At 42.2% G+C, this 27234-nt stretch overlaps 1 protein-coding gene across 5 annotated transcripts in view; it reads right to left on the bottom strand.

Moving 5' to 3' along the window:
* mpp7a (membrane protein, palmitoylated 7a (MAGUK p55 subfamily member 7)) overlaps positions 1–27234 on the bottom strand; it is a 173412-nt gene that overhangs the window by 115163 nt on the left and 31015 nt on the right. For 4 of the 5 annotated variants that reach the window (XM_039789958.1, XM_039789954.1, XM_039789956.1 and 1 more), the window contains exon 2: positions 13533–13701. In XM_039789958.1, coding sequence (XP_039645892.1) covers positions 13533–13569 — 37 coding nt within the window. In that variant the 5' untranslated portion in view covers positions 13570–13701. Of the gene's footprint in view, positions 1–13532; positions 13702–23454; positions 23518–27234 lie in introns of those variants that run through there. The other variant, XM_039789955.1, reaches the window with a different exon arrangement.

Genomic DNA, 27234 nt, shown 5'->3' with positions numbered 1-27234 from the left:
TAGCTTCTGAACGCTGCCAGGTGAGTTGATTGACTTAGTATAGTATGATGATGCAAGGGCAATTTGTACAAAAAAAAGAAGCAGCTGCAGACTGTGTAGCCTAGTCCACTTAAGTCTTGATTTACCTCCTTATTATCTATCTGAGAGAGAAGGAAAGGCTGCCTCAAGCATAGCAAAAAAAGACAGAGAGCAAAGGAAAATGAATTGAAGCAAGAATCAGTGAAGGTACACAACATCTGAGATACACACTGACATAAATAACATCTGATTAAAGCATGTGTGTAGTCAGAAGAAGAATGATGACACTAAAGACAAAGAAACAAAATGAAAAGAGCGAGGAGTGATGGCTTTATGCAACAGCAAGAAATTGCACTAATGTCAAAGACGTTTTCGTCCAAAGGGAGAAACCTGAGACAGACAGTGGGTGGGAAGATGGATTTAACCTGAATCAGGTGCCAAACTAAAGGGAAAGTGTTCAGGGCCTTGTTCACAGCCAACACCGGACTGATATGTCATCAGCCCACTGCCGCCATACAGATTCTGTTCTGTCCTGAAGACTACCAGCGCCTGACCCCTTTAAAAACTTTCTTTCTACTAAAGTAGAATGCAGGAGCATGGAATAGTAGGGCATTTGTTGCCTGGATTAAGTGACCATTTGACTGTTGCAGCACCACCTACCAGAAATGATATAGTATTTAAAGATGCATTAGTTGAGCAGACGCTGTGATCTTTAAACATAACTTACAAAAGTCCAGCAGCGTTCTACTTGGGAAATAACAGTGGTAGATCATAGAGCATGTAGAGAAGTAATATATAACACTGGCCCATGAACTCAACTGCGGGATTCCGTGCTCCATTCAAGTCCACAAGCGTCCCATTACCAGTTACTAAGACCAAACCAATTCTCCACATTAAAAAAGGTCAGGGGACTGAGCCGTCCAATACCATCTTCAATGATATTTCAGTGTCACGGTCTCTGAATAACTCCAATCGTTTGGGAGGGGGAAAAAAGAGTGAGTGGCTTTTGCAAGATGTTAGTTAGGGCTCCACGGCATGGAAAATGACTTCAGCAAGTACAGTGGGCCGGTCCAGGTGCAATCAACCATCACTCCGATCATATATCGACTGTTTCACTACCGCAGGCTGAACTCTGGATGTATGTCATTTCAGGGCCTATAAAGAATCCGTGGCCCTTGCTGAGATCATGCTTCATTCAGGGGAAGCAAAAAGAATCTAGGTTGCAGGACCTTATCAAAGTTGCATTTCAGAGCCAGGACAGGCCAAGCTTTTCAAAAAGGATTTACTTTATTTCATCTTATTTTCAACATGCCATCGAATATCACGTAGCAAGTGCCTCGCCCGTCCTCTGCTCCATGCTTCGTCACACCTTTACACTTCAAAGGGCTGTCAGCACATTGAAAACAGAGCTCAGGACAAAAGTACAAGTCTAATCAACATAATTGAATGCATATAGTCTGCAGGATCCGTCAGCACCCTGAAGAGCCAGCAGTGTTTTCAGCTACAACGGTTTTAACAATCACACTGCAGACAAGTTGAGGCTTAAGTAGAAGCACCTGCACCACTGGAGTGAAGTAATTTATAGGGAACTTGGTATCTAGTCCAGATCTGTGTAGCTAAACTTCACAAATGATATATAATGTAAGGAAAGATACTGTAGATAGGGAGAGAAATTAAATTTAGAGGAAAGACGAATGGTTCAGAATATCTGGGCAGACAAAAAGATGATGACAGAGACAGTATCATAAAGACAGATATATGAGATGTGGAAGATGGAGAATACAGCGGAGTGCCAGGCCAGTGTTTGTTGGATGCTGAGATGTCTGCCTCCGATTTCTGTGGGAAGGCTAAGTTTGGTAGTGGTCATCCAGAACTTCTCTTTCCCAAGATGGAGATGAAAGGACGCTGTTTGGCTAAGCTTAGATTTGCCCTAACATGGTAGACAAAACACAGAAGCCACAACAAGCTAGCCACGTCCGAATGACCTGCCACCTCTGCTTATTGTGGCAATGAAACAGCAGCAGACTGACTGGCATAGGCCTTCATGTTCTGTCCGAAGCCGTGGCCAGCTACTTGTTTCAAGTCTTCCAGGAAAATCAGAGGCAGACATATCAATACCACTTGAAAATCTTCATTTTGATCATACATTAATAGCGGCACTTGTGAAAAAGCTGTGCTTTAAATTTAAACTAAATCTTTTGCCGTGTCACTCTCAAAGTTGCAAGCTATTACTCAACATCCCATTGCCTGGTTGTCTAACAGAGCACATGGTCTGTGAAGCTGTTTTCAGGTTCTTTCTTAATGCAAGTGAGCATGTCCTGCCTGCCAATGACCGATTTAGTAGCCTGTGTGCTTTGGATGGGAACAGTGGAGGATGTCATCCTACCTCAACAAAAAGAGAAAGAATTTTTCGTATTCAAACAAATAAAAGTCATCATTCCTCACTCTCAGTCGCACTCACTTGATTTCTTTCTTTTACATCTGCTTGCTTTGACGTTTTTTTTTTTTTTTCTAGAATGATGTGGAAATTTTTGTTCTGATGTAACTGGAAACAGGGAGCTCTTCCAGTGGCAACAAATCCTTGTGTTTCGGTACCGTTTCACTGCGGCACAGAGCTGGCTACTGGCTGAGGACCACGACAAATGGCTGGAAGCTCCCAGAGGAACCCCCACCAAAGTCCTCCCTATGTCTGATGTTGATGACGGCCAAGCCCAGATGCTCTGGATTCTTGACATCAGGACGAAAAAATTTACTGTTTACCTTGACAAAAAAAAAAAAAAACATATGGCCATATTCTTATCACATCGCTCATATGATTCAGAGATTTGTGTTTGTATGTATGCATTTGTCATACACAGGAGCATGTGTATCTGTGTATGTGGAAGCAAGAATGCAAGAAAGTTGCGAAGTGCCTCACCATAGACATATCTGCTTCTCATTGCTCACAATCATTATAGAGCCATCAGCTTTTTCCAACAGGGAAAGATTGAGAGCATAAGATGGCGGAATCGCTCATCAATCGCTCCCCGCACAAACATGCACACATGCAGCCAGTAAGTTATTAGCCTATCTGGTAAAAGCATTGTCCCATCGCAAGATTTCCATGTGTAGTCTTTAATGCGAGTGTCGCCCACCTCCTCCGCAGCTGTGCATGGCTGAACCACCCTTATCTTTAAATGCTGTGCGGGGGCCGTAAACCTTGATAGTACACGCAGGTACGGCTTGGAATAACACTGTTAACTTTAATAAGGTTAATAAAAGGGCATCGGGGTCTTTTGAAGTGCCTGTTCGAGAGTGTGTGCACAAGGATTTAGGCTGGTCTCAGGTGTATGGTTTAAGGGGCACCATGCAGAGACTGTAATGGCACATGGGGGGCTTGTCAGCAAGCGGTAGACTCTGCAGCAGAATTGGGTAAGCCAGTCAGTCAAAACCAACCAATTTCCAACCACAACAATTTAATTAAATCACACCAATAAGAGCAGTGATGGCCACAGTTTTTTTTATTTGTCACTCAATAAATAACCAAGATTTCATGTATGTTCTTGAGTGTTTAGTTCAATAAACTGAATGTCAGCTTTCTTAGAAAATGACTACAAATTAAAAAACTATGCAATGACGTCACCGGTTTGTAAATTACCTTATACATCTTGTTTCTATACTGTACTATATTCTTGTTACTTATCCACTGACATAAACGCTGCTACTGATTAATCTGCGATAAGTTAACATCAGCCATAATATCTGTACGGCCAATTTGTCAGTTGCGCTCTACTGGAATTAGATTAATATTAATTTGTATGCAGACTAGGGGTGTTGAAATTAATCATTACATCGATGCATCGCGATGTGGATGTGGAGGATTCTGCGTCGATACAGTGACAGACCATAATCAATTGTTGCCTACTGATGTTAATTGTTAATTTTCCGGTTTCCGGTCTGCCGTGTTCAGACTCCGCTACATGTCTTTTTAAAAAAAAAAATTTAAGAGCAGATACAATAAAATAGGGAGTTCATTTGTGTCTCTGTGTGTATGTGTATATGTGTATATGTGTATATGTGTATATGTGTATATGTGCTTTGAATTTGTTGAAGAAAACCATGTGTAGCAATAAATAACAATATTGAGGAGGCGACGCATCGTGATGCATCCGAATATCGGATCAGATCGTTGACAGGATAATCGTAATATAATATAATCATGAACCCCTAATGCAGACAAATTTTCCTTTGAAATTCCAACTTTTGGGAAAAAAAATCAAATATTCAAAAGTAAATAGTAATGCAATGCTATAAGCGCAACAGACCATTTGAAGTAGTTTTTCTTGTGATCTAGCAGAGGGCACTTATAAAATTCACAATAAGCTTGAGCTATTGCATGTCCTACTGACCTATCAGTAAACTAAGCTAATAAATAAAAATGGAGGACAGTAGTGAGCAAAGCTTTGCTGATCAGATACTGAAGCATCTGAGAAGCAGTGTACACGACATAGTACTAGTGTACCTACCTTTTTGCCTCGTAAAAAAGGCTATCACCGATAGGATAGTAAGGTTCATATGCAAGGATATGCGGCCCAATGGCATTGTTTCAGTAGAAGCTTTTTAAGACAGAACTGGATCCACAATATAAAAGTCTGAATATAAAAAAAGGTCATACATTTTAGTTTGAACACTGACTTTTTGAAAAAGTGAGCAAGCAAATCTTGTATTAGACGTATCTGAAATACAAACGTATGTGAAACTAGAGATAGCAACTTATCGCCCACTACTAAACAAGAGATTTATGTCGAGATTTTCCTTGCGATGACTCCCGCTCTAAATCGCCGATATCACCCCGTTCTACCTCTCCCCCACAAATGAACTATTCTACCACAAAACTGCAATCACATAACTGCAGAAGCAGGGAGGAAATGGGGCTACAAGGAGCAAACACCCACTCTCACTCCAGGAGGCTCACTGAACTCTGAATGGCATAAACCAGATGTTGTATGTCTGAGGGTTTCAACTGACAAAGCCCCCTCATCTGCAGACAGCGAGCTGCTATTACTGTACAACCCTCATCAAGTCATGGGGCAAGTTATTACTGAAGTCCCACGCATCACTGCATACAGAGACATTTTTAGACATGCGGAACTGTATGCAGTAGACAGTCAATTTAATTGTCATTCATTCCAATAGCACGCAACAATGACAAACTTTGCCAATGTTGTCCAAAAAAAAAGTTCATTTTCAAATTCAACGTTCCCATTTTCTAGATTAGTGGTGTTGTGTCACTGTACATGTTAATGAGTCTCTTCAGCATGGAGGCGGCAGTTTGTCACTGAGGTTGATTGTACGTCCTATGATGCCGTAGGGGTAGGTAGAAGTTTTTGGTAGTGTAACAGACAGAATTATAACTGCAATGCTCAGTAGCGCCACGAAGGTGGTGCCCTCCTTTGTCACTATGGTGATGTACTAGAGTGCAGATGTGCCGCTGCAGTCTTGTCTCCTCGAACCGACCCACATCAAGAGAGACTACACTAACAAGTTGGTGCAGGTTCTGCTTTGTTTAGTGCTTACGTACAGTATGATAGGTAAATATAACGCAGGGGACCGTGACGGACTGGGAACAAAAAACGGCGATGGCAATTGCAAAACACCGGCCGCATTTTTGTCAATAACGTAGCTTGGAAATTAGGAACTCTGCCTTCCCGAGTGAATCTTTCCACGCACCTCGCTGCAGGAAAATCTTGAATATCTGTGGCTGTATGCATAAAACAACTTATCAAAATTAACCAAAGACATATTATCAGTAGTGGCCCATAAGGGCCCATAGTGATCCACAGGGGGGCAGCCCTTCTGGCATTTGCCCAAATTCCAGATGGCCAGTCCGTCACTGGCCGTGGAGACCTGGCATTCATTGTATGGTCGACGTTGTAGAATAAAATGTAGAATCTCCGATCAGTTGTCGGTCGACTCTTTGAGTTAACCGGCTAACTGCTAGCTCTCTCCACCCACACCGTTCACGTTACAGTAGGCCACAATATAAATGCAGCAAAACACGAACATCACAGTGTAAACCAAATACAAACTTTTTCGAAACTTAACCTTGGAGCTCAGTAGGGAGATAAATGATGGCGTGTAGCAGACAGCGAGGAGTGGGCTGGATTTGTCTGTCTGAAGATCCCAGAGTGGGAGCTGAAATAAACTGAGATGAGCTGAGCCAAACTGAGCGGAGGCGTAACGGTTATCTGTCCCAGACTGAGCCCACAACAAAACTCCATCACGGCTGAACAGGAGGAGAAATGACTTAACACCAGCTGTCTGGAAGAGAGAAAAGACCTGGAGAGCAGCTGCATAGCTTTTTTAAGACCAACCCAACGTCAAAGAACTAGTGTTGACCAAGTCCGACCGCTGCGTCGCCTCACGCCGCCTGTGTCTTGCAAAAAATGGCATTTGAACACACTGCAAGGACTACAGTCGACGGCCATCTAGCATGCACGTTCTGCGTCTGTGTGAGAGTAAATCATTCTACGTTCTAGCAGGCGACTGTAGTCGTTATTAGTCATTCAAAAAGGGAAATCGAAAGACTGAGGACTGCAAATATACAAACTGTTTGCCCATCGAATCAAGCTAATCAGCTGGTCTTCAGTTGCTTCATTCCAGATGGCAGTGTCGTTGTGAAAATATTCAGCCATCTGCTACTTAGCTGGTTACACAGGGCTCGACAGTGCGAGCGTACCACCCGCATTTGCGGCTAAAAATAGATGTGCGCGTACGGTAACATTTATTTAGGAGAAAGTGTGTGAATAACCTAACGTTAAGGTATTTTCACACTTTCCTTTTTTTGCAGATGCGCCGTTTAGAAGCTCACATGAACCATTTTTGTACTGATTTGTTGTCTTTGGGTGCCTGGGTAGCTCACTTGGTAGAGCAGGCGCCCATATACAGTATATTATACATATTCGGCTCGCCATTACATTACATTGCAGCAAGCATTGTCTGTGTGGTGTTTTGAAAAGTGTAACCACAGTTGCAACCGCTTTATCGGCATTGCCCTGACTAACTGTGACTTAAACAAGCTGCAGAGGCGCCATAGTCTCGCTACTTCTCCGCCAATCAGCTTGAAGTGGTAACCTCAGCACCATTGCCCATAGCCTCGTCCCCAACTCGTCCATATCTCTGGCCAGACCTTCAAACTAGGGATTGACCGATACTGGTTTTTCAAGGCCGATAGCAATACCGATTATTAGTAGTTAATGAAACCGATAACAGATATTTTAAACCGATATGCATTTACAGTGGAAATGAAAATCTTAAACTCAAGATTAAGATTTTGGAACGTTACAAACTCTAACACAAAACTTTGTTTAGATGCTTTAATCGTCCAGGACGTATAATAATAGTCTATCCTACTTCAGACCCGTGCTCATCTTGAAGCGACAAGCTAAAGTATATTTATTTAATCCTACAAAAGGACAAGAAATAATGTAAGACCTCTGTAAACAAAATGTAATACTTTGTAAACAAAATTCAATACTTTTAAGGCCTTATTTTTTGAAAATTAAATTTTTTTTATTCACAATTTAATACACAAAAACTAAACATACAAGACATACTCCAAAACACAGCCACACAAAACAATAAAGACAAAAAACTAAAATCAAAAGAAAAGAAAAGAAAATTAAATTTAAGACTTTTTTTTATATTTTTAAGACCCCGCAGGAATCCTGGTTAAACTTTGCAATCAATCCGCGGTTCACATGCGTGCTGAACCGTGCAGGGATCCATAAGAATCACGGATCAACTAAGGTCTGTTACACGATTACTGTATATTTAACGTCATTGACAATTAATTGATCAATAAAAAATGTATTTCAAAATAGAAAACGTTACACTTCATAACATTTTGTATTCATATCACGTTTAAAAAGGCATCTTTAGGCGACAAAAAAAAAAATTAACTTTCATAAAGAGTAAACACACTGAAGATATACTCTCGCTCTCCACATGAACATATACAGATTTAACAGACCGCAGAATGCAATGACCAATCAGAATCTATATTTATTTAGTATTTCTGTGTAATAAATCTGTATAAACAGACTGTTGCCATGGATGGAGTTCTGATCATAGACTCTAGAAGGCCATTTTTAAATCAATAAAATTGTTTTTAAAACAATATTGGTGCTCATACGAAGCTCATACCGCAGATCAATGGATCACAAAGGGAGAGAGGGTGAAGGAAAAGGGGAGAGCTAACGTCGCTGAAGGCAACAGTGCAAACAGAGCATGAGTTAGCTCTATGGTTAACTCACTCACCGAGGCGACCTGGCTTCCCCTGGAGAGCCTTGCTCATCAGCGGTAAAGTTAAGGGGATGCGGGAGTTATCGGCGGGTTGAGAAGCCGTGTTATATACGGGATAAAGTAGAGCGGGCCGGTCATTATTGCGAATTAGAACCCCAACAGGCTGATGCAGGACCTTGATGCAAAGGAGCTAATCTTTTGCAATTGTGTGTGACCTCTCTCTGTCTCCAGATAACATTCTAATCTACTTTGGCTTTTTTTTTCCTTCCAATGTACCAGATAGGTTTGCTAGACAGTGTAGTGTGTATCCGAGAGGGGCCAGTTAGCCTTTAGAGGGCTTTGTATGGATGGTGTGCCTTTTACCTTGCTGTTATAGCACAGACATTTCCAAGTTTGACATCCATTCATCCATCAAACCATCCATCCATCCATCCTCTTTATGCGCTCCTAAATTTTTCAACTTAGGAGCACACATGCTTGTTGGGATAAAAGTTACCGTCAAGACCTGCAAGTACAGGGTCTATGGTCCCTCACATCATTCCCTGCCGGGAAGAGAGCAGACGTTGGGAGATGGACAAGCTAAGCAGGGTAGCTAGCTAGCTAGCTAGCTAGCTTGTCCATGTGACAGGGAGTGAAGCAGAGGGACAAACCAGTCTGCTGTAACCAGCTAATAAAGATGGCTGGCTAGTGAGCTGGCTTGCTAATTCCACCATGCTTTCATGCAACACTGGATACAGAAAATGAGCCAAACAAAGTTGCCACTGATCTGGTGATAGCAATGTGCTTACCTACGCTGTGACAGGAGTTAAATTTGACCGATTTAGCAGCTGGCCAGCTGGCTAGTTCGGTAGCTAGCTTGCTAGGGTGCTCCCTTCTGAGAGAGGGAGTGTGGTCTACGGTCTTTAAATTAAGTATATGATATAAGACAGTATTATTATTATTATCTTTTAAAAGACAGATTCATGTTGAAATAAATATACCTATACAATTAGTTATGTATCTCATTGTACGTTTGCCATAATGTGCAAAAATAGTTCGAACCTCTGTGTCAATTTTGAGATGAAGATGAAAAATCAGAAGAGCCTTCTGTGTGTGCCCTCTTGACTTTAGTTGTTTGCTTTCCGCACTTTTTCTTCTCGTGCAATGATTGTCTTAAGCTAAACAGGTATTGCTCTCAGTTTTTGGCTGATGGTCTAGTGAGCCAGGGCCTTTAGACTTATCTCTGTGGAGACACTCCCGCTACCATCCCTGTGTTTGCACAATATAAAAGCAAGTTTGTCTCTCCTTGGCTGCCTTGTTAGGATGTGAATTAATGTGTGTTTGTGTATTAGATCCCAAAAATAGACGTCGACAAAATGTCACATAAAGCATGGGGCGCAGGGCTTTCTGGATTTTGAAGGCTGGAGAGTAGGGGTCGGATAAATTCAAACAAAATGCTTCATACACCAAGAGCATTGCCAGTATCATCAACTAAAGACAAGTCATTCATCTGCTTTCAAAGAATTTATGAAAAACCTAAAAGACACAGTGAAATGAGTCCAGAGTAACCCAATCACCAGGACACTCTCTCCAGCACTCCTCACGGTCACATTTTAAGGCCAGTTTTCCAAGATTTTATTGTTTTTCAAGTTTATTTTCTCACTTTTTGGTTTCATTTATTAGAAACTTATTCACATAGAGGCCTGTTGTTTGTTTGGGCCAGAAAGAGATGGTATGATCTTACATGTACCCTCCTTTTTCTGCCCATGTGTTTGCTCTCCAAACACTCCAATAATGAGCATTTTAATAAAACACACACACACCAAATCTGTTAATGAAATAGGAGAGCTGCTACTAAAATTTTTTTCAATTAATTATAATTTCTCCATGATGTTAAAAGCACCAGGACAGTACTTCATCTTGTGTGTGTGTGTGTGTGTGTGTGTGTGTGTGTGTGTGTGTGTGTGTGTGTGTGTGTGTGTGTGTGTGTGTGTGTGTGTGTGTGTGTGTGTGTGTGTGTGTGTGTGTGTGGAGAGGGTGGTGTTTTGGGGTCTGCAGGATTTCTAGAGAAAAGAAGCTAAGGTACTGGCAAGATACAGTAATGTATCTGTAATTGTTGGCCGCCATCACATGTGGGGGAGGTATTGTTAGTCTCTGTGGATTTATGCTCTGAGTCTCGAGGTGTTGCTAACTACATGCCAAATCTCCAGTGCGTAGAGCATGCTGCTACAGCCGATGTGGACGTACTCTAGATTATTACCTCTAGTCATTTAATTAATTTGTGCTTTGACGATGCACCTATGGCTTGACACCATTTCAATACATCCATATGTTAAAGCTAGTGAGTGAGGAACCCTAAATACAAATGAACGTCCTTGCCAAACAAGTTCATACTGATTAAACTTATATCCAGAGTTGTAATGTCAGGTATTTGGGGCGACATTCCTGCGCTGGTGCACCGGAAGGATGCTGATGTCATATATGGATGTCATATAAATAAATAAGGTCTATCTGTAATACTGTGTTGCATAGTGGCATGTAATCAATGAAAAATTATGCTGTATGGCAGAAGAAAAAAAATCTGTATTAGGGTTACTAAGTATAATTCTTTGACGTTGTATGATTTACAATTACTCTCAAACGCACGTAATATCTATTGTTTCCCTTGTTGTAACTAGACGGGTCAAAATATGATATGATGCCATTGACAAACAAACATACAAAATGTCCCATGTCAGAAATAAAATTTTGATTTCTCTGGGTTTGAAAATTGTTGGAAACATTTGGGATAATGTAAATACACAACTCAACAAAATCTATAACATAGGCATAGTCTTTTATAGAAATTTTAATGCAGAAGTATTACATATTATACCTTATACCTGTTAACCAGCCTTTGAAACCAGGATGAGACAACTACAATACAGTATAACTTAGTATTAACACAGAATCAGAGTAATCTACTAAGAGAATATTAGTAGAGGAGGAGAGGTATATGGAGAAGCAATCATTCCTTCCTATATTTTCGACACGTTGCTTTCTTTATTACACTGTTTAAAGTCTCAAGTGCTAACTTCAGACCAAGAACAGATGTAGCTAAAAAAGTTTGTCTTTTGCAGCACACCATGAATATGACGATTTTCCTCATGCTAACTAGTTTATTCTCTTAATTCAACAGCATTAATATGATACCAAGAGTAATGCTATCAGTATTCTGTGTAAATGTTGGTACAATGCGGAGTAGTCCCAATGCCAGGCCGGCCACAAATATTTGTGACTTCCCCAGGCCAGGAGATCAGTGACCTAATGTTGATCCATAATGCTCATCGTGTTTCACCTGCACACACAACTTCACAGGACCATCAAGGGGGAAGCAGAGGAGATGGGCTGGAGGAGTCTTTACGTGTTTTATTTGGAAACTTGAGCCCTTGCCGGTAATTGCCCAAAATGACTCTAATCGTAATTGACGGTCTGGCTTTCTACTTTGTCTGCACAAATTTCCAGGATGACGGGGGCTACAGTAACTCTGTTAAAAGTCTGGACGCAGAAAGGAACACACTCTTTATCCATCAGGGCAGGACATAATGTCTGTCATCCTTTTGTCCTTTGCTATCCTGCGCTTGTTGGGTCCTCTGCATGTGTGTGTGTGTGTGTGTGTGTGTGTGTGTGTGTGTGTGTGTGTGTGTGTGTGTGTTTTTTTTTTTTGTGTTTTTGTTTGTTTTTGTGGTGGGGCGGCCATTAAGCCAGTCTAAGAGGAGAATAGTGCTCCTGGGGGGAGATGTGGTGTTTTCTGGCAGCTGTTCGGTGTTGAAAAGCTTGATGCGTTTCTCATTCTGACATCACACGCTCATCCACAAACACTCAGTCCTCAGAACAGACCAGAGAAAACTATAGAGAATGAGTATGGTACACATATTTGGACTAGAGCTGGGCAATATATCGATATTATATCAATATCGTGATATGATACCGTCTTAATATGGCATAAGTGTTGTCTTTTCCTGTTTTTTTAAGGCTGCATTATAGTAAAGTGATGTCCATTTCTGAACATACCAGACTGTTGTAACTGTTCTATTATTTGCCTTTACCCACTTAGTCATTATATCCATATTACTCATGATTATTTATCAAAAATCTCATTGTGTAAATATTTTGTGAAAGCACCAATAGTCAACACTACAATATCGTTGCGGTATCGGTATCGAGGTATTTGGTCAAAAACATCGTGATATTTGATTTTCTCCATATCGCCTAGCCCTAATTTGGACATTACTTTTACTCTCTGTTGTTAAACTGTAAATGTGCGCGGTGCGAATATTTGCAATGGTGTGTTTTTCATTTGGCAGGGAACTAATCTCGCATCGCCACAGCGCTATGTGGAGTATGGTCTGGCTACACCACAGATAAAAAAAAAAAAACGCTCTGGGTTGATTGCATTTCTTTAAACCAATCACTATCGCCTTGGGCGGTGCCGAGTTCGGACGCAGCGATGGTGCCTCTGCAAAATAGTCTCGGGAAGGAACGTGTTTAGTTTGGAACATTTCCACCCCACAAAAGAAAATGCCACATAAAATATTAGATAAAGTTAACTGTTGACACAAGCTGAGCTATTTAAAATTAGCTGGATACATAGTTAAACGTAATTTGCTCTTACCAGTGTATCAACCTGTGTACAATCGGTGCCAACATGCCCCAAAATGTCCCAGTTAGATAGGAGATGCCATGAAATTTACAATCATTTGCCGAAAAAAAACAAGCAGGCCTGCCTTATTGCACGATCCAAAATTTCCTTCAAAACTCGCCATTTTTAGTGTGTGGCTTGCTAGCTTTGAAGGTTGTTTCACGTAGCGAAGGGATTTTGAGAACGGCAACACACAAAGAGTGGACATCCTGCGCGTGAGTCACACGCCAGATGTTGGGCTTTATCCTGGAAATGTACTTCCGCTGATCCAGACTAGCAGCGAACAAAATTAAGTGAAAATGGGGGTTTAGCCTCAAGACAAGTTCAGAGAAAATCATTTCTAATTTGAAATTAAATTTAAAGGGTGGCATGCCACCAGGATACACCGACTCTTAAAGAAAAGTATATTCATTTTTAGGCTGGGATCACACTTGGTGCTTGCATTAATTTTACTGATGATGGACATGAATATGCAAATCTTGAAATTACTTTTTAGGAGTGCATTTTACTGGTTTTATGTGTTATGCAGAAATAATTGTGTTTCAGATTGTGTTCCTGGCCTGGTCTGTACCTGGCTCGTGGCCGGCTCCGGTAGCCAGGGCAGGCATGGCTCCTGCCGGCTGCTTCCTGGTTCCCCTCAGGCTGTGGAAATTAGCAGCGGGGCGTCAGAGTCGTGAGCTCCTAGGCAGTTCTCCCAAGGGACACGCTGTATCGGAGGACAGGCTTTATGCCATGGAGCCCTGCAAGAGAACAAGATTTTAGAGCCTACTTGTCAGATGGCAAAATGAATGCATGTACATGTGTGTCAGTCAGTTACTGTGTTCTGTGTTATGGTATCTCGTAGCTACCACCATAATAGCAAATATATGCATTTGTGTATAGGCGAGCCAGCGATGGACAGTGAATGACTCACTGTGTGTGTGTATGTGTGTGTGTGCGTGTGTATGTGTGAGTGTGTTGACAGTTGGCTCTCGGTGTTTACACTTTTTTCCTAAGTTGCTGAACATCCTGCTTTGTACATGAGCCAACATCACCTTACCCGTAGCCCCTACACATACACTCAGAGACATAAATCCAAAACACACACACACACACACACTTTATTCAGTGTCCAGCGGAAACGAGGGAAACTTTATCTGCTGAGGGGAAAGTACGCAAGCGAATGCAACAGACCTGTGAAAAATCAAACAGGCGTGGAAAAGCATCGCTTCGTAAATAATGGCGCTCAACTGGAAAGCCAGATAGAGCAGGAACAGGAAGAAAGAGGATGTAGAACACAAATAAAAAGCCTGTGGCTCATTGAAATTTCCCCCTGCAGTGGATGAACATGTGCGGACACATATAGTATAGGGTATAATACTCCTAACCCCAACAGGAGGAAAATGGCTAATATGTATTCATTTGGACAAGACAGCCTGATAGAGTGCAGAGCAGAGCTGACTTAAGACTTGGAGTCAGACTTAAGTAAGAAAAATAAGGACTTGAGAGTTGATGTGACTGGACTGAGACGTTACTTGCTTTAGATAAATAGTCAGAACGACAATTAATCATGCACACCCTGCATAGCCACATAGCTTGATAAAAAACTATATTAATGACATTGAAAGCAAAATGCAATATCAATTTCATTCCCCCTTCCAGACATAGACTTGCATCTGAACTTGCTTAGTTGCTAAGTAAGACTTGACTTCACCCAAGAGACCTAAAAACATATTAGAAACAACTTAGTCTCGCATTGCCAGACCTTCCTCCACAGCACTGCGAAAGAGGGTCTGGCTTGTCCACACAGCATTCTGGGATGGGAGAGAAAAGTGCTCTGGTTTATTGGCATTTCTTTAAACAAATCACAATCGTCTTGGGCGGTGCTAAGTGCCACACGGAGCCCCAGTGCCTCTGCAAAACAGCCTCGGAAGGAACTTGTTTTGGTGGAACGTGTAAGTTCAAAAGTTGTTTTAGTCGTGCAACAGAAAACTCAGATTGGACAGATAGTCTAGCTAGATGTCTGGATTTACCCTGCAGAGATCTGAGGAGCAGTTAACCATAGTCCTCAGAAATCCACCGGAGTATAACATTTCGGAAGGTAACTGACATCCAGCTCAAGAGAAGGACCTAAGGCAGAATTTCCGGCGGCACCGGAGCAATACCGGAAGCTGAAGGTCGTGGATATAACAACCCGAAAGCTGGATCATGTCTATGTAGCTTGCAAAATAGGTGAGAACTTGTCAGAGCTTCAGCCAAGAACGTGTCTTTGTGTTTGTTAACTCCTTTGAAGCGACCGTGTACTGGTCTTGTCGACAGCCCTAGTATGTGCTGCTGTCACTGCAGGGTGGCTAGAAGACTGAAATCGGTGTATGAGCAGTTTAGGGGTCTCAGTTGACGACCCTCGCCCCACACACCATCCACCCTTCCCAGGCCTGGACTCAGTCACAGCCCATCTTATGGTGTTTTTCATTACATGGTACCTGCTCGACTCGACTCTACTCGCCTTTTTTGGTTTTCCATTATGAAAAAAAGTCCCTGGTACCTGCCAACATGTCCTTTTTTTAGTACCACCTCAGTCGAGGTTCCAAGCGAGCTGAGGCGATACCAAAAGGTGACGTGAAAACCTGCAGACTACTGACTGGTCGGAGAGAATCGTCACTAATCACTGCGTCATCATTGCTAGCGACAGACGAGGGTGTAGTGAACAAACCCGCCGTTTTTAAATAGTTTAGCCAGCGGTGTTTGTTTTTTTTGCTGCCTTCAGCTTCTTCTGAAACAAAATGTGTCTTCTGGCTGTGGCAACAACAACACAACTTCAACGTTGTGTGTGTGTGTGTGTGTGTGTGTGTGTGTGTGTGTGTGTGTGTGTGTGTGGCGTTAGGTCACGGCAGTGACGACCAGCCACGCCCTCATGCGCGAGGCGGTACTCAATCTGCAATGGAAAAAGGAGGACAGTGCACCGCGGCCGAGTCGAGGTCCAGCTGAGCCGAGTAGAGCTGATACCAGCAGTGGGTAAGCGCCAATGTTGAACCTTTAACAGGTCCCCAATTCTTCCCAATGCATCCTACATTTATTACAGCCTCTTTCAAAAGGCCACTGAAAACCTCAGCTGGTCCCTGAGTTCAGCTAAGTCCTGCTGCCAGCACAAATGCTTTATCTGAAAAGGGGAGAATGGAAAACAATTAGGTTTGAGCCTTCAGCTCTTTACAGCACGCAGCTTAATGATCCATTATATGTCAGCTCCCATGTGCTGTGGCCCAGTCAAGCTCAAAACACCTAAACCTTGGGGTCCTGTTAGTTGTTCACTTCACTGGAAGAAAATGCTCAAAATAAACACCAGCAGTGAGATAAGCTACATTCTGTATCTCCCATGTTGATAAGTGTTGTAAAAACTGAGTGGACACTGAGTCACAGTGTGCTACAGCATGGCTAACTCAGAACCACTTGGCCGCAGACAGAGACAGGCAAGACACCTGCGCCCTTCCAGCTCATTGGGACCCCCCCCCCATCAATGGTTAGGGAGTGTCAGCCACACACACTTGAAGTTTAAAATGCTCTGACTTCACTTCCGTCTCAGCAGGCCAAAAAGTGGACCGGAAATTCACTACAAGTGTGTTTTCTGTAAAGAATCTCTCACTCAGCCCCCGCGGTGACAGCTGCACAGGAGTGACTATTTTCTGGCGTTTTGCCCCACATGTGTGTACAAACACACGCAGAGGCCGAGGCTCAAACCTGCCAAGACTGCAGCCCACGTAGCAAAACGCTACCACGGTTGTCCGACATACTGTGATGTGAACTCACCTCAGGGCCCAGCAGACCCCAGGTGGAGCCTTGTGGAAAAAGCATCTAGACAATACAGTCCAGAAGATGCCTGAGTGAGCAGGTAAGCAAGCCATTTAGAGCATATCAGAAAAAGAATAGTTTTCTTCTGGATTGAGATGTACAAAATATGGTGCATTCATCAAACCGCACTTAAGAAAGGATCGATTTTCCACCGAGAGGAGATCTTGGATTCAAAACCCTACTGCTATGTCACGCCAGCACCAATTTGAAGCCAGATTTGTCAGTCGTTTGCATGAGCTTTGCATGAGCATAAAGTACAAACGAAAAACCTGGTGACATCGGAGTTCAGTTCTGTTCAACTCTTTGTGTACTTCAATAAAATAGGTTAAGAGGACCAGCAGATAAGGGCAAAGGCGCCTCAAGCAGCGACCACAAAATCTCTCCAGCAGGCCGGTTTGAACAGGGGACTGAACCTAACAGCCACTGCGCTCATGCCAAGAGAACTGACCCATTCAGTGTTTCATAGAGAGGGCTACAGCACGGTTTTGTCATAAGGCGTTGTGATTGGAATGACAGACTTAAGGAAAGACAAGGGACATAAATACTCTTTAGGTATGCCATACTATAATACTAGTGATTCGCCTTTTGTTGCATCCAAAGGGGAATGACCACATATTCCCCAATCTGTGGAACGCATCCATCTTTCCATTTGAGGAGCTTTCTGAGGGCCAGGAAGCATGTCGCAGAGCCGGGGACACCTGGGGCTTTTTAAAAGGCCCCAAAGTATCATAATAGACAGACTTAAAGAAACATTCCCTACCGTCAGAATGCTCTAGCCGTGTCTGCTCAGATCACACAATATCAGATGGTCATATGGGGAGTAAAGGGACACTTTACCATGTGGACAAGAGATAGGACTCGCTTAATTGAAATAATGTTCCTCCCTCGACCACTCTGTAGTCTAATCTTCAAATGGTTCTGCCACCATCTAGTGGGAACTTTGACTATTGCGAGGAATATTCACCCTGAAAACCCAGCTGACACACAACCTGAAGCACCCCTCCCAAAACATAGACCTGTATGGATGGAGGTCAGGAGACGCTGTCTGTTTCTGCTTAGTCTTGTTCGGAGTTTGAAACGTGAGGTCCGATGAGTATTTAAAGAGAAAATAGCTCAGGGTGACGGATGGATTGATAGGTGGACGAATTGAAACCGAGAGGTGTAGAGGACTATTATTCTTTCTCTCTTTTGAAAAACAAGCCTGTGACTGTCAGCTGGGTGTTGATGAAGTTAGTGACGGGAATAGCAGAGTTAAGCGGTGAATGACAGTGAAAGGCCCTGGAAGACCTGGCAATTCTAAGGGCCTGTTAACAATTGGAAAGTATGCTTTGAGTTTAAAACTTTATATCAGTTGTTGCAGCTGTAAGCGGTCCAACAAAGTGCTGCCCGAGGGGCTAAACACTGAGAGATGCATAAAACACACTGTGACGCGCACGAGATTGTATTGCAATGATTTATTCCTCTACACGTAAAATACAACTTGCACTGCAGTTACCAAATGTAAAGTTACCTTGCGAGTCGAAATAAGTGCGTTAGTTCGGCGGTTAATAGAAAGTGCTCCCAGGCTCACCCCCTTTCTGTCAAAGCCCAAAAAAACAACAGGTGAACAGGTGAAGCAAACAAATGTGTCATCACCTCTGCTCAAATCGCTATGAAAACGCCCACCACCTACAACACAAGTACACAACACAATAATCAACAAACAATATAAATGAGACCATAAACAACACACAATATGTGGCTCCTACATTTAGTCTTTGCTTTTTTCCATTCCTCCTAAGGGGAGACTAGCCTGTGGAAAGATCACAGTTCAGAAGGAAATTGCCAAAAGACAACAATATCCTCCGGAAAACTTGTCATGCTCTGAAGCATTCACAGGATTCTTTGGGTGGAATGGTTCTGTGTTCATGCTGCCTCCATCTGGACCACGACAGGAAGTGCTACAACAGGACAAGGCAGAGGTCAACTCTGCCATTCAGCACCACTGAAACCTCTCCGGAGTGTTGGGTTTTTCTCTCCTGGATTGTCACACATCAGGTAAAAGGAAGGCCAGCTACTGGGCAGGATTTTTACTAAGCTTTAACACATCACAGACAGCCCATCTAAAGCCACCCCCTGTCACACCTGCTCTGGTTACTGCTCCAAGGACCAGTTTGCTCCAAAGCTACCCACCAGCCTCTGCTGACCTGCTCTCATCTGATGAGTTTATCTACACTTACCTTGGTGAGACGATAGAAGATCTATCTGGCAGTCCATGTGACACCTGCTCAGGTTACCAATTCTGTAATGGCTGTTGCAACGTTGCGAGGCTTTAGTACTTGCGCTTGTTTTAGTAATTTTAAAATGGAGATCCAATGTGCTGCTGCTTTTGTCGCCATGAATTTCTCTAATATTGACCTGTTGCAAGAAGCTACATGGCCCTCACCACACCCGTCAGAAGAACACGGTTAAAGCGTAACTCTCGCCAAAATGCAACGTAGGGTCTTTTTTGAGCGTACCCGAGTCAAACTTTCGTTTAAAAAAATATTTAGGACTGAATCGCCACTTTTAAGATTCACCGTATTTTCGTTTTTTGGTCAAATGACCTTTTGAATTGGAGTGATAGGGGCACTTTTATGCTAGCCTCAAAATAGCCATTTTAAAGGCTCGACACAACATGAAACTTTGCTCCAAGTATCACCAGGGGCTCTACACCTTAACGAAAGCATGGACAACATTGTTTGTGTACCCAGAGTTTACTAAAAAGAGGTTTTGAACAACTCACCGTAGCTGTTGTTTCCAGCCGCAGCCATTTTATCAGTCAAAAACAAATGATTTCCGAATGCAACGTAACAGGGAGGAGAGTAAAGACGGAAAGCTCCTAAAGCTTAGTTCCATATAAATGCACGGATAATTTGTTGTTTTGTCGTTATTGAAAAACAATATTGACCTTGTAGTTGAAAAAGGAGCCTCATATGGAGTCTGTTCATTCGCATTCGGATATTGATTCGTTTTGACTGCTGAGGTGGTAGCGGCCGGAAACAACAACAGCTACGGTGAGTTGTTCAAAACCTGTTTTAGTAAACTCTGGGTACACAAACAATGTTGTCAGTGCTGTTGTTAAGGTGTAGAGCCCCTGGTAATACTTCCAGCAAAGTTTCATGTTGTGTCGAGCCTTCTTACCGTTTTAAAAATAGCTAGTTTGAGGCTAGCATAAAAGTTCCCCTATCACTCCCATTCAAAAGGCCATTTGACCAAAAAATGAAAATACGGTAAATCTTAAAAGAGGCGATTCAGTCCTAAATATGCTTTTAAATGAAAGTTTGACTCGTGTACATTCACAAAAACACCCTAGGTTGCATTTTAGGGAGAGTTACGCTTTAAGGCATGGGTATCTTTTGAAATTTGAAACTTAGTAGTGATGTCCCAAACAATACATTTTTTTGAAGTTGAACTACCCACCAGCCACACATTGCAAAAAAGGAAAAAATTGCAAAACCTATCCAATCCACTCTAGGAGACTCATCCTTTTATCTGAGCCGACTGCCTACCACTTCAAAAGTCTGCACCGTGGCAGGATCCAAGGCTACAGGCTTTATATTGTATCCAGTTAACAGTGTGTTTTTAACAGCTGCATGTTGAAGGGTGCACTCTTATTTTCGCATGTTGTGTACTTGTGCTAAAACAACAGCAGTGGCAGCAGAAAGAACACAATCTTCCAGTTCATGGCTGACAAATGACATATTAATATGTGGAAGCCTGTTTCATTAACTGCACAAATGTGTGCTGTGGTTAAGACAGAGTAAGAGTTGGATGAGACTGAAGAGACAGAAGAAGAGAAATGTGCTATAAATCAAAAAATAAGTGAATAAATAATTGTTCCTTTTATGGAAAACTGTTCTTTGACTTTACGCCCCACTGGTGAGCATGAGCTTTGGGGTATTAGTTTGGGGTAGCTGTGAAGACAGAGTGGATGTAAAATCAATTTGTATTTCAACTACTCTACATCATATTGGCTTGTAGGAACCACAAAGTGCAAAGTCAGACAGACAGAAGTAGATAGAGTTACAGCCGCATGCACATAAGCGTACATGACACAATCATAAGAGTATAATTGTAGTGTATCCAACTGTGGTAAAGGCAAACATTCATTTACACACATAATTACAGTGTATTAAACCATGGTGGAAGGGAATGTTCATCCACATGACATTTTGAAGCTGAAATACCGTTGCAAGAAAAAAGAAAAGAAAATCGAAAAATCCTTCTGATGCAGGCGCTGCATAGGCAGCCCTTTGCCTTTTCTGTTTCTTCTGTGGAAAAACACATTGTTGAATAATGTCTTTCTCCCGCCTCGGCACAGTGCTGCCAAAATGTCACCACGTCGATTCCTATTAAGCACGAGGTGCGTGACGCTGGCGGGACAGGGTTGTGTTTTCAGGCGTGTGCCATGCGACTTCTCGTTAATAGCCGTTAGCTTTACGAGGGATTAGGGCTGCCTAAATTAAGACTCAGCAGTACCTGGCACGGCTGATGTTCGTGGAATGACTGGCTGCTGTGGAGGAGCAGTAATAACAATGAGCCATAGAAACAAGTATATTCATACAAACTGAAAAGCATATGGAAACAGATTAGGGGAGCAAATGTGGAATGTCAATGAACACTATTAACCCATGACGAAGAGAAGTAACAACAGAAATGGCTTAATTCAATGTGAGAGGTTAACAGAGAAATGGGAAAAGTGAGCTCTCTTCTTCTGGTCTCAGGTGGGATTTTTTTGACAGCTCAGAATCAGTAACTCTGCCACGTGTTGCTCATAAGCGATCAGACTTTCCACATTAAATACATCTGCTTATGTTATGTGTGTTGTGAGAGAGCACACACACACACACACACACACACACACACACACACACACACACACCTTTTGACCTGGTTTAACATCTGTCCTGAGGGATCCGATCAAGTGGACAGCTATAGACTGTCAGCCCAAATCCATTTTTGGACATATACAGATTCATTTTAGAAGTCTGGACAGCAAAGAACCACATGAAATGCGATTTGTGCAAATCTGATTCAAACCACATTTAGGCTACGTTCAGACTGCAGGCACATCCAATTAGTTTCACATATCAGATCTTTAAGACAAACTGTCTGCACTGTTATTTCCAAGTGATCAGATTGGATTTGTGTGTCCAAACATCACCAACCTATCTGCATGGGTTGCTGTAGTAACGACGTGGGCGTCAGTGTAGCTACGCTGGTGACGTGGCTTTCCAACGAGAAATGGAGGTCCATTACTTCGCCCTCCAATCGCAGTGCAGAACGGACTGCGGTTTCTGACGGTTGTCCTCCTTAGCGCTCTGCTACTAGCAGCATCTGCTCAGCACTTCGGTCACTCTGGACTTGACGTCGTCGTGTGTAAGAATGTGGCCCAGACCAACTCTAAATGTGGTCTGGGTGGGCCTGTTCTGACCTGGTTTAACATCTGTCCTAAGTGATCCGATCACAAGTAGACAGCTCTAAGTACGTGGGTTTTCACCTGGCAGTAGAATGACTCCAAATGTGTCATAAGTGACCACTTGTGATCGGATCTCACATCCCCTGTCTATAAGCAAGTAAATACGTACATTATTCGCATTTGCATATAGGTTGTGTGTGTGTGTGTGTGTGTATAAATGTCAGTTGTTCTTCTCACATAAATCATTAATTAGAAACGTTAATGAAAAAGCTCCGTCTGTGTGCCGACATGAGGCGGTCGCCCTGACCTGTGCAGGAGAGAAAGACTTTTTATTTATTTATTTATTTTTTTAAAAGGTCTCTGTGTGTTCAGCTCTGTGTATTTGTAGCTTCTATTTCTGTGGTTTGAAATTTAGTTTGTATATATCTTCTATATCTGCATTTCATCTGCGTTTATTTTTATGTTTCGCTTATAGGAGTCGTGTTAAGTTACTGCTGATGAAGACCCAACATTTCCTGATTTTTCAAAATAACCGGAGACTTTTATTGTGAAAAATGTACAGGAAATGAAAGCCCTGCTATAAGAATATGGACTGTGGGGTGTGACCAAGACCACTCAGACTCTCATCCCTAGACCACCTCAGAATGTGGTTTGAGTGATCAAATCTCAATGCGTTCTGAGAGCGTTTTCACCTGGACTGAGCTGTCCACTTGTGATTTGATCACTGAGATCGGATTTTTATACCAGGTCAAAATGAGGCTTCTGTGTTTAGGTCAACCTGTCTTTCCAGAGGCATGAAGTCATTCTCCCCTTTCAGATGCCTCAACACACAACTTGCTGGAGCATTTTATTGTGCTTGTGTGTGTAAAAAAAAAATGCATTTAATAGACACCCACCTAATTTACAATAGAAATGGAAAGATGTTTATGGAACTCGGGGCTCGCTAATATAAAAGAATACGAGTCAGGGCACTCCGAGAAAATCAAACTCGACAGACTATGAGTATCTGGCGTATTAGATGTTTATTGCGGAATACTACAATGAATGCCTGGTGGACTACTTTTAAAGCTTTCCAACGGTGCGATGCCCTGATTGCATAACTACAAATGTAGAATATTACCAAAAATGAAAGCAACAAACAGATCTGATCTAACAAATGAGAAGATATACTAACGCAGGTCATGAAGACAACCGTGAAAAAGGCACAAAAGGCTGTGCAGGGACTTACCAGGACACTTTCTTCCTGCAACAGAAACACAGCTTCACACGAAGCAGCGGGCACTGCCATTACACTATTACAGAGTAAACAAACTAAATCCTCCCATTCAGGAAGTCACCCGCCCACCAGGTGTATTTGGCTCAACTAAACAGACCTGAAACTCAAGTTTCTTTTCCTGCCTAAAGTCTCACGGTGCTCCACCCCTTTTTTTTTTTTTCTTTTGATGACTTCCCACTACTGAAACTCAACTGTAAAAAGAAAGAGTGTCAACCAATGCAACCCTGGGGAAAAAGCTTTCCAGAACGTTGAAGGGAACGTATAGGATCTATAGGATTTTTCCAGGTATCTTTGTTGTTATAAATGTAAAATATGAACCGTTATAGGCTTTAATCTGACTAGACAATGTTTTTTTTTTTTACTGCACTGGGTCTTGAAACCAACCTGAACCTGATACTACAATGAACTGATCAAACATGTTGCACAGAAGTGACCTGACCTTCCCTCTGGTATACACCTACGACCATGTCCTTCCAAAAATGGCAATATATGGTGGGAACTCTGGTAAACACAAAATGACTGTTAACAAAATGAATTACATTTATAATTAATTACTAATCTTATTTGTTTTATGGAATAGCACTCAAATCAGATATGTTACTACCACACCTACAGTGCAGTAGGCTTTCAAAATGTTTTGACAATAAATGACCACTAGATGGAGCAATCAGATCACTAAATATCTCCAGGCTACACATTGTGGGAAAAAAACTATTATGGAAAGTAGCAGATAGTGTAAAGTCTACATGGTTGGTTGCTTGTGTGTGTGTGTGTGTGTGTGTGTGTGTGTGTGTGTGTGTGTTTTTTTGTGTGTGTGTGTGTGTGTGTGTGTGCGGGGTTTGTTTTTTCCGTCCTCATCATGACCTCAGATGTGCCTCAGGGTGCCACTAAAGATGGGCACCAGGAATCTCATCCACAGCCTGCCATGGCCCTATTATTACCAAAACCAAGGAGGGGGCCTGCAGGCTGGTAATCAGGCTGCCATATTCACACACAGCAGCCTGTGTGGTTTGTTTTGTAGTTTTTCTTGTTCTCTATTAGCCTGTTTTGTAGTTGCGGCTGCTCACAGACTCAAAAAAGATCTATTATAGAATCATATCACAATACAGTCTGAGAAATAAAACTATTTTGCAGCATGCTGGCTCATTGTCACACTGTCCCGGCTTACTGGGACACTTGAATAGAACAGAGCCATAATGTTAAGAGCCTTTGCTTTTCCTAGTCAAAAAGAATCAGAACTATTTAATAAACACTGTACATTATACAGTATGTCCACCTCCCAGATTAGACACAATAAAGATATCACATATGCTGTGGATACTAATAACTAGGGGTGTAAATCACAAGTTTTATCCCGATACGATATTATATTGATTCTTTGGACACCGATCAGATACTTGCCTAGGCCTGTGATTAATATGAGACAATATCATAGGCCTTTTTAACACAGTTACATTTATATCAACTCAAAAAAAGTAATTAAAATACGATTTGTCAGTTTTATACCTGAGCTCTTCATGGCATTTAAATTAAAAACAAACTATTCTTTTTAATGAAAAGACTTAATATGACATGGGAATCTGAAATAAAAGGGGCACCTCACAGACGACGTGTATCGATATTTTCACTTTGCATCGATAACATTGGATCGTGGACTATTGAATCGATACATCCAGATCAATGTTTCATTAGGCTACACCTCTATTCTCGCATTGCCAGACCTTCCACAGCATTCTGGGATGGGAGAAAAACGTGCTCTGGTTTATTGGCATTTCTTTAAACCAATCACAATCATCATGGGCGGCGCTAAGCGCCGGACGGAGCCACAGCGCGTGTACGTTCAAAGGTTGTTTTAGTCGTGCAACAGAAAACTCTGATTGGACAGATAGTCTAGCTAGCTGTCTGGATTTACCCTGCAGAGATCTGAGGAGCAGTTAACCATAGACCTCAGAAATCCACCGGAGTTTAGAACGCCAACACCGAGACAGCGGAAGGTGACGGACATCCAGCCGAAATGAGGGACATCCGGCGGAATTTTCGGCGCCAACGGAGCAATCCCGGAAATAAAACGTTGTCGACATAGACTATTAAACCCTTAATAATAACAACACACGTTATGTCAAAACGCATACTAATTTGATGGTGTTGCCTTGGGCTCTGAAAAACTGATGTTATAAAAAAAAATAAAAGATTACTTATGAAGATAGTATTATAATACCTAATATGCAATTATAATGCATAATGAAAAATAAATACTCATTAGTTGCAGACCTACATTGTAGTCACGACTACTGCCTTGACTTAACACCTCTTCCTCCTCTTTGTCCTGATTCCATCTCTGCCCTCTCTGGTTCCCATGCACACACAGCAGCTCTTTGTCTCTTTCTGACCCATTAACAGTGAGAGGAGACTACGGTCACTATTCGTCGCTACTCACACATTCCACACACACACACACACACACACACACACACACACACACACACACACACACACACACACACACACACACACACACACACACACACACACACACACACACACACACACACACACACACACACACACACACACACACACACACACACACACACACACACACACACACACACACACACACACACACACACACACACACACACACACACACACACACACAGAATTGTTAATGACCAATACAAGTAATTGTGGACATGAATTGGCAAAATTAATTATCTGATGAACAACAGAACAGAAGGACAGAGGATAGATGGCCTGGGGATGTTGCAGGGAACAGAGGAGCAAAACACACTTTGCTTAATCAAAAAATATCATTGATGGGAGTGCTTTACTGATTTACTTAAGCCCTGTAGGACCCAAGGTGCCTGTATGAAATTGTATTTATTTGTAGGGAGGGAGAGGCCAGTGCATTAATCCTCTATACAAACAGTATGTACTCTGTAACTCCACCTTCCACTGACATTAATTAGATGATGAAGGATTTTCAGATGAGTGGTTTGAGCTGCAAATAGCAATGCACCTGCAATGAGAGGCACACAGAGAGAGCAGCAGGTAGCCATAAGCCTCACTAATCTGGAAGTCCCTCGAAATGCCAAGTGTTGCTGGGTAAGCTACATCCTCGCCAGATATTTCTAGAGTGAATTACTCTACCTGGAGCGCTGGGGCAGGGGGCAGGGGCTGGGAGAGAAGCACATCGAAACTGGTTTGACAGACGGACAGATGGACAGTTGGGATAAAACAGATAAGAAAGCAGTGATGCAACAGACACAGATGCCAACAGAATAAACTCGGACCTGCACGCTTTTCCTAAACGTTTACACTCCCATGCAGCGTGCGTTTACAGCACATATTAACAGAGCTTAACAGAACGCGATGACAATGAAAGCACATGATAAGAAAAAGCAAGAGCAGACAAAGAATGAAAGATAACAAAATGTCACGTGGGTAAAGATGGAAGAAAAAGAGTGAAAGAGGAAAAAATAAGTGTAGAAATCACTTTCTCTCGTTCGTCCCTCTGTAAGCTGCGTACCCAACCACACTAATGCTGTTTGGCCCACTTTGGGACAAAAATAACTATATTTTAGCTGATAAAAAAAAATTATAATCCTGCATACTATCAACAACAATTTGTGTTAAAACTGTAGACGCCAAACTGGTCACATCAGGCCACCTTCCAAGCTGAGGCTGCAGGCCTATAATAATAATAATAATAATAATAATAATAATAATAAT

Source organism: Perca fluviatilis, chromosome 22, assembly GCF_010015445.1.
Source record: "Perca fluviatilis chromosome 22, GENO_Pfluv_1.0, whole genome shotgun sequence".
Taxonomy (NCBI): Eukaryota; Metazoa; Chordata; class Actinopteri; order Perciformes; family Percidae; genus Perca; species Perca fluviatilis.
Note: the sequence above shows the minus strand (reverse complement) of the source record. Positions and strands in the feature narration are given on the sequence as shown.